This window comes from Hyperolius riggenbachi, chromosome 3, assembly GCF_040937935.1.
Source record: "Hyperolius riggenbachi isolate aHypRig1 chromosome 3, aHypRig1.pri, whole genome shotgun sequence".
In the NCBI taxonomy this organism is placed as follows: Eukaryota; Metazoa; Chordata; class Amphibia; order Anura; family Hyperoliidae; genus Hyperolius; species Hyperolius riggenbachi.
In genome coordinates, this window is record NC_090648.1 from 352,046,866 (window position 1) to 352,060,198 (window position 13,333).

Genomic DNA, 13,333 nt, shown 5'->3' on the forward strand with positions numbered 1-13,333 from the left:
GGATTTAAACTTCAGAATGCACATCTCTGCTGTGGTGAAATCATCCTATTTTCACCCCCCCCCCCCCCCCCCCAGAAGATCTACCAACTTTAGTTCATGCCTTCATTACCTCCCGAATGGACTACTGCAATGCTCTCTACTCTGGCCTTCCAAAAAAGTCTTATACCGCTTACAGCTGATACAGAATACTGCTGCCAGACTGCTAACCAACCCCGTCACTGCCACATAACCCCAGTCCTGCACTCCCATTCCTATAGAATGGAGGGTCCTATTCAAGATCGGCCTACTGACATTTAAATCCCTGAATAATCTGGGCCCTGGATACCTGAAAGATATGTTGCAGCTGCATAGCAATCCCCGCATTCTCAGATCCACAGGTTCTAATAATATAGTCATACCCAGAGTCCACTTGGAAACTATTGGTCCTAAAGCCTTCTGTCATGCTGCCCTTATGTTTTGACAGCTCCATCCCTGGACGTGTTTAAATCCAGACTGAAAACCCACTTGTTCAGTTTGGCATTTGCAGAAATATAACTTTTGTTGTGTGAATACTTCATCCTACTACAAATTACTGAATCTGAGAGAGCCTAAGCGCTTTGAGTCTTATGTGAGAAAAGCGCTATAGAAATGTTATGGTATTGTATTGAATGCTTACATGGATATTAGGAATGCTGCAGATATAATAAATTTGGACTTTGCAAAGGCCTTCAATACGGTTTCCCACAATAGTCTGGTGCAAAAGTTAAGAATGCAAGGACTGGGGAAGAGTGTGTGCATGAATAGGGAACTGGCTAATGGACAGAAGGTAGAGTTGTGGTCAATGGATCCTAATCAAAATGGGTGACGTTAGCCATTGGTGTCCACAGGGGTCAGTACTAAATCAGCACTCCTTAGTTTAATTACTGATGACCTGGTTGATTAAGTAGAAGATAATGTTGCAATTTTTGCTGATGATGCAAAATTGTGCAGAACCATCAACTCATGTAAAGTCATACATTTTCGTTGTACCAACAGTCTAGCACCATAGAAAATAAACGGGATATGAATTTAGGACATCATACTTGGGAGTACTTGTTGACATGTTAAATAATCCTATTCCATGTCAAGCCGGTGCAGCTAAAGCAAATAAAATTTTAGAATGCATTAAAAGGGAAATGAAAACTGTAAAGTGTAATTTCTGGTTGCTTGTTAAAAAGAGGCCTAGCTAAAAAAAAGTACTATACTCCACACTGTCTACTTGTCATAAACTCAATTTGTTTTTAATAACATTAGTTTGACATTAATACAGAACAAAGGACAGACTTTAAGGAAACAAAGCAAATTTTGCTGCCCCATGATATACTTACCGGGGGCTTCCACCGGCCCCTTGAAGCCGACCTGTTCCACGCAGCATCTCAGCTCACAGTCACCGGCCAGGGGGCCCTGCCGGTGCAGAGGCTGACCTCGAGGTTGTCCTTACTGCGCCCTGCGTGAAGCGCCGCTGTCAAAGTCCACATTGACCACAGAACTACTGCTTCTGAGTAGTACGAGGACTTGATTGACAGCGGCGCAGACACAGAAGAAGAGGTGGTCGGCCTCTGCAACCGGTAGGGACCATGGGCTAGTGGCTGGGAGCGGAGATGCTGCGCGGGACATTACTGTATAAAGAAGTGTAAAAGTAGCTCCTGCAAGTCCAGGATTTTATTTTTCTGGTTGCTTGAAACTTCTGGTTAATGGAGCTCTGGATAACTGGGGTTTTACTGTACTGCCCCTGTTAAACTCTAACTCTAGTAAGGCTGCATCTGGAATATGGAATTCATTTATAGGCACTGCACTGCATTACAGGAAGGATATTGCAGTTTTAGAAGCAGGGTGCAGAGACTAGTAACAAAATTGAAAGGTTAGATAAACTGGGCTTATTTTGTCTGGAGAAAAGACCAATTTAGGCCCATACATATGTGCAACTTTTCCACCCAGCTATTGTCCAAACCTGATCTGTTGGACGATAGTTGGGTGTGTACGTGTGGCAAACTAGACAAGCGACTGATAACAGGCCATTTGCCCAATCCAACCGGCGGATCCACTGTTGAGCTGTTATAGTGCAATTGGCCACGTGTACAAATTGTTTAAACGACTTGTACTTGTTTAGAATGCAGCTATATTGTGCAGTCTGTTGTCCCACTTGTGCACATTATGTATGAGTTGGTAGTGTAGTTGGTTTGGCTGTGTGGAAATACAGGTTGTGTGAACAGGTTGTTGTGCGGTCAGTCATGTCGTTGAGTTGATTGTACGCTTTTTTTTTGGGATGTGTCTGAGCCTTTATTAGAGGAGACCTAATTAACATGTACTGTATAAATACATCTAACCAATGGCTGACAAGGAGGGTACTGGAGCTTTAGTCTTTTTGGCATCCACAAAGGCATAATGGCGCCTATTGGAAGGCTTATGTGATCCAACAAACCTGGACTGGGTTATCAGACATGGTTTGGTGGCATAGATTTTAAGTTGCATCAGAGCATATTGCATATTAGAAGCTGCCACAGTCAGTCTTAACAGTTCATCTTGGGTATGCATCCATTTAAACTTTCCTTTAATATATTACACTACAGTCTTAGGAATACCTAATGAGTTATGCATTAGTTGTTGTTGCATTCTTTATGGGTACAAAACTAGTTTATCCGATAAAATATTGATTTCTTTCATGCTAACTAAAGTTATAGAAAGTGCAGCTAGCCTTGTATACTGTAGGGTTCTGCCCATAAAGGAAGCAGTTCTGACTTGGGACGTTCCAAAAAGTGCCTTCATCTACCCCCACATTACCACAACCCACCTAACTGCAACTTCAGCAAGCAATCCTCCCTTTCCCCACACTGCAAATATTATGGACATCATGGAACAGGTTTTGGGCAAGACTTGTATTTTTTCATTATTCCCCACAGAAAGTGCCACAAGGTTGACCCCCAGCTGATTGCTGAGGGTTATTTTTGCTGGGGGAGAAATGGCCAGCAGCCAGGTGGGCGTCCTGGAATCGCTGACTACCAGTTCAGTTGGTAAAAGCTAGTTACTAGTTCAGCACAGGCAGTTCCTTTTTTTTTTTTTTTTTTTTTTTTTTTTTTTTTGAGTTTTTGAGCAGGGCCAGACTTTAGGATAACTGAACCTTTATATCTGTAAAGTGCAGTCATCCTCATTAAAATAATCATATGTAGCTCCTTTCAATGTTTCAGGGATACAACCTGTCGAGGACACAAGTTTTCTAATTCATCAAGCTGCTCTACTTTACAACCGTGTGAAACGACAGATGAGGGTCTGGGGGAAGATGAAGACAGCAGCTCAGAGCGTAGTTCCTGCACATCATCTTCCACCAACCAGCGGGATGGCAAGTTCTGCGACTGCTGCTACTGCGAGTTTTTTGGCCACAACACAGTAAGACCTATTCCTTGTTCTTTGCAGAAGAGCTTGAGATTCCTACAACTATACCAACTACTTCAAAGTTTATAAATTTGTGAACGTCAGTGAGTTACAATTACATTTTTGCTGTATTTTTTTATGTATTTACATTTCTTTAATAGAAGTTTTTACTTTTACTTTAGCCACCACCTGCACCTACAAGTCGAAATTACCCAGAAATGCGTGAAAAGCTTCGATCACGTTTGACAAAGAGGAAAGAAGAGGTTCCACAGAAGCGACCTCTAGAGGAGCAGGCTGTGGACCACCGTGATGTAGATGAACTGTTAGATTTTATAAACAGTACTGAACCTAAGGCCACCAGCAGCAATAAAGCTGCAAAGAGGGCACGACACAAGCAGAGGAAGAAGGTGAGTTCCCCCATGTCCAGCTATAACCTTCAAAATAAGATGAGTTTTTAGGGAACAGAAGTAAACCTCTATTGCCGCGACAACGGTCATCTGTGTTAAAAACAAAAAGCTCTAGAAAGCTGCAAAGATAAGTTCCAATGGCATGCTACCGGATCTACTGGTCAATAATGAAAGCTAAAATCTGCATGGTGGCCATATCTGGAGTGGCATTCTCATTACACATGTGCTTTGGCTGGTCAATGTATTCTTCAGCAGTGTCTAGTCACTACTGTCTCGTTGCTTACCTTACAATTGACTATGATCAGAAAGCCAATTGTCCTTCCTGTTAAACCTACCTAACCCTCCCATGTTACCCACCTTACGATGCCTTACTTACCCTCCACAAAGCTTAATTCATTCCTAACGCACGCTTACATTTTAACCCTATTTCAATGTTTAACCATATAGCCAACAACAAAACATTTGTAAAGCTTTTTTTTTCCCCGTGGGACCCAAAGAGGAGGATGTAAACTCCCCTCCACCTTCATTACCTAGGGAGCATGGCTTCGGCACTGGGGATTAAGTATATTAGTGTGCCGTGATTGGGTACAACTCTGCTGCCCAAACTATATGCCTTCCAACCAAAATTGTTTGCTTTGGGTGCATGGTGTTGAAACCGTACATGCTGCACTCATCACCTTACTTGATGTGTTAGCCACAATTCTGACTCATCCAGCATATGGATAACCCTAGATAACTAGATCTACACATGAAATTCCAGGTCGGTGCTATAGCCCTGCATAAATTAAAGAATCCACTCTACATTTTCAAAAATAGTTGAATATCAATTTTCTCTAAGTGGTTTGTCCCAGACGAGTGAAGATAGAGGGAGTGTAGGACATGAGTTAGCTCTTAAAATGAACCAGAGCCAAAGCTTGGGGCGAAAAGGAAATGCTTACCTAAGAGTGAAGCCTCTGGATCACATACAGGCTTCCTGGTTCCTCTTCTGTCCTGGCACCTCTCGTCGGGACCCTCCTTATCATTGAGGCTACATGTTCACTTGAGTTTTATTAGGTTTGCCTCCTCCAGAAATCTGGTAGTATAAATTGCACTCACCACGTAGTTTTTTGCTACGAGAATTTTCTGAGGTTGTGCAGTGCTTTGCTGAGTTGAGCAGTGTCCATGCAAAGCTGATCACAAAACTGTGTGGTCATTTTGGGCAGCAGTTTTTCTCGAAGGTGTATTTGCACCCTTACAGGTCTGTGCTGTGGAAATAAAATGGTACCAACAAGGTGCTTGTCCGGTCGCGAAGTAGGTATGTGACTAAGAATGAATGATAGAGGGCGCTCATGCTATACAGCCTGTTTTAGTTTCTATCGACATGAAGCTGGAAAACACCCGTGAAACATGTAGATTTTTGTACTTGAATGAGACCTTGTTGAAGATGGACTGAAACAAATCCTTCAGGAGAGGCAAGTTTGCACTACCTCTCCTTATTTATGCGACAGCTTAAAATAAGTTTGTTTTTTATGCATTGGGTGCTTTTAAGTATAAATTATAGACACTGGAGGACGCTGCCTAAATTCTTGTCATATAAGTTACTGATCTTACAATAAAAAAAATCCTTCAATAACCATATTCTGCCTCCTACTGCAACCATCTAAGGTGGGGTTTTCCCCTTTTCCCCACCTCTTAAAAAGTACAAGGTCTGTATAATAGCAAGAGGTGCACTGGACATAAGTAATCACAACCTATTACTGCCTATGCATAAAAATACTTTGATATATAATATAACTCTTGTATATATGGTTGTTTCCCATTCATTCACACACACATCCTTGAGCATGCTGGTTCCCCTTAAAAATGTAAAAATTAAACAAATCAAATCAATTATATGCGCATAAAAAAATCGCTCAAGTTTTAAATTATGATACCTATACATTCTATAGAAAATAATGCAACTCTGCAGATACTTTTATTTGACCACGAAGTCCTTAGGCTGATAACCATACCATCGATAGAAACTAAAACAGGCTGTATAGCATGAGCGCCCTCTATCATTCATTCTTAGTCACATACCTACTTAGCGACCAGACAAGCACCGGAAAGACAGATTATAAAAAAAAAAGCATAACCGGCACAAAAGCCTAAAAATGCATCTATCAAAATCCAGAATAAAAAGCAGGAATGCAGACAAGGGTGCTCCCAGCCTCAATTCAAGCATGCTCTCTAAACAAAATTGTTGTGGTTCCTGTGCATGTTTTGTACCAGTGGCAATGTGGTAGAGATCACTTATCAGCCCTGATATATTTGTTTCAGCAGTGACTGTAGACTAGGGAGCACAGGCAATCTGTTGACATGTGTATGTAGTCTATCTATCCAGTGATAACAGGCTAATCTGCATTTTAAAGATTATTCTGCTGATTACATTATTTCCTTTTCACTAGGAGAAAACCGTTGAAGAAACTAGTGCACCGAAGTCATGTGACGATTCTAGTTCATCTGTGGAAGACACAGCAGCTCAGTCTGTAGAAGACAAGTTGCTCCACTGGCCTCAGCTGGAGTTGGAGCGAGTAAATAGTTTTCTAACCAGTCGACTTGAAGAAATCAAAAATACCATCAAAGACTCTATTAGAGCGAGCTTCAGTGTCTACGATTTAAATCTTGATGTCAATGATTTCCCCAAAAAAGCAGCTGTGCTGGAGCAGACAGACTTGCTCTCCCACCTTAATGGTTCTTCTGATCTCCAAGAGATTGACCTTGACCTGTCACCACTTAATCTTGGTGTTTCAAAATGCCAGGATACAAAATTGACTGAAGAGGACATCAGTATATCTAATCAGTCTGCAGAAAATGGTGTTGTGAAAAGGCTAAGTGCTGTTCCTAATCTCTCTCGTATGATCTGGGTTCAGTCCCAGAAGAACTCAGAATCTGGGGAGAGTGGAGAGAAAAACTCTGCCAATCCTCCAGATAACAAGGTTTTGAGCATTTCTGAAAACCAGAGACTTGAAAGCCAAACAGGAGCTTCCTGTTCTGGGGGGCGTACAAAGAACAAAAAAAAACAGAAACTCCAAGCACGAAAGTGTGAGCCTTCTACTGGAGAAGTAGCGCCTTCCAAAATACAAACAGCTGGAACAAAAGCCCAGCGGAGGCCTTTACCTGAGAAAACAGAAGATACTTCAAAACATGGACCAGACACTGTGAATTCTGTTAATTCCAGGCCAGAGAAAGAAAAAAGTGAGCCAGCTGGATCTGAAAGGATAGAGGTCAAAGCCTCAGCTGGATCCAAAAGAAGAGTAGGAACAGAGCGGATAGACCAAGTGGTTCAGTTGGTATGTTACAATTAGTAAACTTTCTGCTAGTTATAGAAAACCTGAAATAAGAAGTATGGTTGGAGGTTGAGATTTTCAGTGTTTGCCGACTGTAAAATCTTTCCTCTCCCTGCTTTACATTCTGACATTTTATCACATGGCAATATTTTTTATTGCTGGCAGGTGATGTTGGTGGAAGTAGCTGCTGCTTGCTTTTTTGGCAGTTGGAAATGGCTGTTATTTCCCACAATGGCCTCAATTCACTAAGCAGTTTAGACTAGTCTACGGATGGTTTTAGTCTACGGATGGTTTGGTGTAAACCAGCAATCAGTTGCATCAAAAGGGAATTCACTAATTACAGAATGTTTTTAGACCTGGTCTAAAACATTTGGTAATTAGGTTGAATTACCGTATGAGGTCTAAAGATATGATTAGCTATGACTGACATCCTTCTCCTCTGACGAGCTCTCCTCTGGATACAATTATACTTCTGCATAATTATTTCAAAAAGCTCCATCCTCCCGTCTAAAATACCTCACAGAAGTACTTTACCGACAGAAATCAGCTGGTCTAATCTGTCAAAAAAATTGGACGTGGTAACTCCTTATTTGCCTTTGAATTGTGCAATTACTGAATGTTTTAGACCAGGTCTAAAACATTCGATAATTAGTGAATTACCTTTTGATGCAACTGATTTACACCAAACCATGAGTAGACTAAAACCATCAGTAGACTAGTCTAAACTGCTTAGTGAATTGAGGTCAAGGCTTCCACAGTGTGATGTCAGCACCTCAGTGCTGAGGCGCTGACATCACACTGTGGGAGGGGTTTCACCACAATATCAGCCATACAGAGCCCCCTGATGATCCTTTTGAGAAAGGTAAAAATGTATTGTGGGAAAGGGGGTATCAGCTACTGATAGGGATGAAGTTCAATTCTAGGTTATGGTTTCTCTAAGTCAAGATTAGCAGAACAGCCAGGCAAAGGGTAATCTTTCTAAAGTGCTAATATGGCAGCCTCAGTATTCCTCGCGTCAGGCTTACTTTTAGCATAAATTGGTCACAAATCTAGGCAGTATAAATGGAGCATGGTGGTGGGGAAAAGTAGTTACAGGATGCCTCTAGTGAAAACCTTAAAGGGCCACTATCACAGAAATCATAAAATTTAAAATACATGTAAACACACACGAAGTATGTTTCAGAGTAAAATTGGTCATATCTTACTTCTCTCCTGTGTTGCTGTAGTAGAACTAGTAGAAATCTGAGAGAACTGACAGGTTTTGAACTAGCCCATCTCCTCATGGGGGTTCGGGGGGGGGGGGGGGTTGTTTAAAAGCACTTAGTGAATGGCAATTGCTCTGTCCAACTGTCAAGTGTGCGGGGAGGCTGACAAGCATCATTGTTTAGATCTTTTCAGGGAATGTCTTAATAAAGAATAAAAGCCTTGCTGAGAATCCCCCATGAAGAGATGGACTAGTTCAAAACCTGTCAGTTCTCAGGTTTCTACTAGTTGTTGTGAAAGCAACATAGGAGAAAATCTATATACAATCGTTTAAGCGCACGTCCAAAAAATTTTAGGATGTGTGCTTAAACGATTGTATATAGATTTTTATAGGTTTGCCTGACCTTGTGATAGCGCACTCTGTACGGACTTGGATTTGTTTTATTGCTATAGCGCATTGATATAGCTTACACAACATAGAAAAGTAAGGAGTAAATTATTGCTCATTTTACTCTGAAAGAAACATACCTCTGATTGTTATGTTTGCATGTATTTTAACTAATATTTTGTTCTGAAACGAAAACTTTACACGGTCTATATTACTTAGGAGTAGTACATGGGGATTCAAGTAGTTGCTGAATCAGTGGGAGCACAGCTGCAATGTCAAGACTTCCTTGGTTTTGTGAGGTGTTAGCAGCCTCCTAGATGTGACATCCTCTGTTGCTCACGGGGATGCATATAAACCATAATGCACTGGTTGCCAAGCTAAATAAAGATTCCAGCTGTATAGAGGTCTTGTGCTTTTAATCTACTTAGATGAAATAAGGGACCCCTTATTAGCGATTTTGATGTATTTACTTTTTACCTTTCCCTTCTAGATGATGTGTTCCTCCCTAAAGATTTGGACAGCATGGAGATGGATGAGACTGATAGAGAAGTAGAATATTTTAAGAGGTGAGCAATAAATGACTCGCTGAAATTTTAATGCAATTGGGTGTGTCTGAACAAAATGTTCAATATTTGGTGTATAAAATGGAAAGTAAACCTGCTAAAAGTTGGCCACTATTTTGTCCATTACCCAGTTAGGTTTTTGCTTTGCAGCTCTACAATTTTTCATGTGCTGCGGTAATTTTATTTTTTTATGTAGGTACTGGCTCAAACGTCTATCATCCCAAGAACATAGTAGTATTTTACATGTTGTTGTTTCCTGATTTGAGATGCCAAATTTTGCATGTTTGTCCTAGAGTAAAATGCACTAGAAGTTACCTTTTTCCCACGTAACTTGGTAGTAGTGTGACCATTCCTATCCTATTACTGACAAGTTTTAGACAAGTCCATCTTATGGGAATCTTCAAGGTTTCTGTTTGTTTATTTTTTTCCAAAGCATTTCTTTGGAAAAAAATAAACAAACATACGATATATGGCAATGGACCCAATTGGTGGCATACAAGATGGATGGATAGATACTTATTGGCCAGCCTACTTGTATGCCACCAATTGGGCAGCTGGACTGTTGCACTGCTATCCACGAAGTGCTTTAAAAATGAAGGAAATACTGAGAATACCCCATGAAGTGATAACTAGTCCGGTAAGATGGTCAGATTAGTACAACCTACTTTGGCAGCTACATAGAAAGTAATAAATATCAAATATATATTATATATCCTGGAATAGAAGTCGACCTCGTATAAGTCCACCACGATATTTGACCTGCACACTTGAGTCATTAAAAAATGTCATATCAACATAATTTGTCAATACAAAAATTGTCATATTTCATTATGTACAGTGGAGGAAATAATTATTTGACCCCTCACTGATTTTGTAAGTTTGTCCAATGACAAAGAAATGAAGTCTCAGAACAGTATCATTTCAATGGTAGGTTTATTTTAACAGTGGCAGATAGCACATCAAAAGGAAAATCGAAAAAAATAACCTTAAATAAAAGATAGCAACTGATTTGCATTTCATTGAGTGAAATAAGTTTTTGAACCCTCTAACAATAAAAGACTTAATACTTAGTGGAAAAACCCTTGTTTGCAAGCACAGAGGTCAAACTTTTCTTGTAATTGATGACCAAGTTTGCACACATTTTAGGAGGAATGTTGGTCCACTCCTCTTTGCAGATCGTCTCTAAATCCCTAATGTTTCGAGGCTGTCTCTGCAACTCTGAGCTTGAGCTCCCTTCGTAGGTTTTCTATTGGATTAAGGTTCGGAGACTGACTAGGCCACTCCATGACCTTAATGTGCTTCTTCTTGAGCCACTCCTTTGTTGCCTTTGCTGTATGTTTTGGGTCATTGTCGTGCTGGAACACCCATCCACGACCCATTTTCAGTTTCCTGGCAGAGAGGAGGTTGTCGTTCAGGATTTCACAATACATGGCTCCGTCCATTTTCCTGTTAATGCGATTAAGTTGTCCTGTGCCCTTAGCAGAAAAACACCCCCAAAGCAAAATGTTTCCACCCCTATGCTTGACGGTGGGGACGGTGTTTTGGGGTCATAGGCAGCATTTTTCTTCCTCCAAACACAGCGAGTTTGAACTCTATAAAATTTTTGGCTTTAACCTGAATCCGCCTTTCTTTTCTAGGTTCTGTCTGGACTCTGCCAAGCAGACACGACAGAAAGTTGCTGTAAACTGGACCAACTTTAGCCTGAAGAAAACCACTTCGAATGTGGCACAATGATGCCTGCACCTCCTACATGCCCTATCCTCCGTCACCAATACACATTTTAACGAGACACATGACCTCTGGATCCCCACTACTCCATTTTACAAACTTTCACAAGCAGTTTTAAATGGTTTTTATATCCACATCCCTCTACCCTTTTTTAATTTACTTTTTTATGATCATGGCATCCACTGTTTTTTAAGGCCCTTGCTTTCCTCTCCCCATTGTTGGAACTGTATGGAATGATATTCCTTCCCCATCACTCCCCTGTATAGAAGTGGTACAGATATTTGCCTGCTTGAAGAACAAATCTTTTTATGCTGTTTTGCTTGGATTGTCTTGGATCACTACTTTCCGTAAACCATGAATGCCAGCCTCCTAAGTCATTAGGAGCACGCCAAGTGAAAATATGAAAACTATCAATTTTGTGTTCATTTTTCAACTGCCAGGAAGACGATCGCTAGTCTTAGGGGCTGCATCTAAACACTACATGTAGTTTTCTTTCTGTGGAATTACAGCCAGAGACATAACTGCTAGCTACATTACCTAAAAGAAACATCAGGCGATTAAAAAAACAGATCTACTTACCTTGGGCTTCCTCCAGCCCCTGGCAGCTTACGAGTCCCTCGCCACAGCTCCACTCCCAGATGATCTTCCTTTCATTACAGATACCTATCCGGCGAGGTCAGCGGCGTCTGCGCCTGTGAGCGCGTGGCCGAGTCGCTCGCGATCACGCTCACGTGGCCGAGAGCACTCTGCGCAGAAATACTGCGCAAAACACTCCCTGCCGCGGGACCGTGAGTGGCGCAGCCGCAGACTTGCGCAGGTGCAGAAGTTGCTGACCTCGCCGGCTCTGCTTCTGCAATGGAGCGGACCCCGAGAAACCGTCTGGGAGCAGAGCTGCGGCGAGGGAGTCTTATGCTGCCAGGGGCTTGAGGAAGCCCCAGGTAAGTATATTCTTTTTTTTTTTTTTTTTTTTTTAATCACCTGTTTCCTTTAACCTGCTAGAAATCCTTTTTCTTAGAGGATGCATTTCCCTAGACACACAATTTTACTGTAACCCCGTCTTGTAGCAAAGAATGAATTGACCGCATCCCTTTTATTCCATACCTAGAATTTTGCATGATGGTGGGCCCAGCTCTGCCATTACTGCAAGTCTCTCTAGTCAGCCTGCTAAAATCTGTTCTGTGGTTAGTCTGACATTCATATCACCAAATGCTAATTTTTAGACTCCACCTTTAAGGGCCATCAAGCTTCACTGTCTGCGGACCTTTAGAGAATGATTTACTTGTGATCACAGGGAAACTTAACTTTAGTAAATTTTCCTCTAAAGGTCTGTAAAAAGATGCAGACAAAATAAGTAAACTTACTGCATGACTTGGTGTTTAAAGTACCATAATAAAGTAAATCTTGAAAGGCTGATATAATTAATTCCTTTGAAATGACAGGTTGGAAACTTTGTAATGACATTCGTATCCATAATGTACAAAGGACTTGAGGACCAGTCTTGAATCTGTTATCACATCTCTTACATTTTATCCTTTTTATCAAGCGCTTGTACCACTCCTGTTTCACCGCCGTGCATCTTCTGTGAAGCCTTCCGGAGGTTACTTTGGGGATGCTGTGCAACCATTTTAACTAGAGCACCTTTTAACCTTCCCTCTACCTCTGCTGTGTGTATTTTCCCTGCATCTTTTACCAACCAAAATCATGCATCTGGCTACAGTAGAGCGAGACAGAAATAATGACTTTTTAAAAGTTTTTTTTTTTTTTGTTTTTCTGTATTTTTTTTCCAAGTTATTTTTACCTGACAGCTGGTGCTATGCTTGAATATACCATGAAATGCTGGACTTATAAGCAGGATGAGCAGGTCCAGTTCTCTGGATTTGGCATTGGATTTTCTTACCGTTCTGTTCGCCAAGTGTATATTGGCTTTGCTGTGTTTTTTGTTTTGTTTTTTTGTTCATTTTTTTATTTTTTTATACTGTGAAAATCTTTCATTCAGGAAGATTAAATGACATTTGGACACAGGTGAATTTGAGTCTGGTATTTCTTTTGTATGTGACGCTTCACTTACTAGTTTCTTGCATGCCTGTTCAGAAAACGTGAATCCTCTATAGTGGACCTGAACTCAGAACTTCCTCTCTGCTCTATGATGCACATCAGCATAATAACCTTTAAACAAAACCATTTTTGTTATAGCTAATCCTAAAATCTGCACTTTCTACTTCCTGATTCATGGAAGCAGACATATTGTTAACAGCCTTGGCTTTCATATGAGCTTATCTGCCATCTCTGCTGTTGCAGTCATGTGACATGGAAGAGACCAAATTACCACTTGTGATTACACAAATGATG

General features: G+C 41.0%; 1 protein-coding gene across 1 annotated transcript in view; it reads left to right on the forward strand.

The window, feature by feature from the left end:
• The window catches only part of LOC137563950 (protein FAM193B-like), a 51,955-nt gene extending 38,957 nt beyond the window's left edge, over nt 1–12,998 (forward strand). Inside the window, 6 exon segments of the mRNA XM_068277074.1 lie at nt 3,204–3,402; nt 3,570–3,794; nt 6,221–7,061; nt 7,064–7,105; nt 9,184–9,259; nt 10,894–12,998. Coding sequence (XP_068133175.1) covers nt 3,204–3,402; nt 3,570–3,794; nt 6,221–7,061; nt 7,064–7,105; nt 9,184–9,259; nt 10,894–10,990 — 1,480 coding nt within the window. The 3' untranslated portion in view covers nt 10,991–12,998.
• Nucleotides 12,999–13,333: the final 335 nt, after the last annotated feature.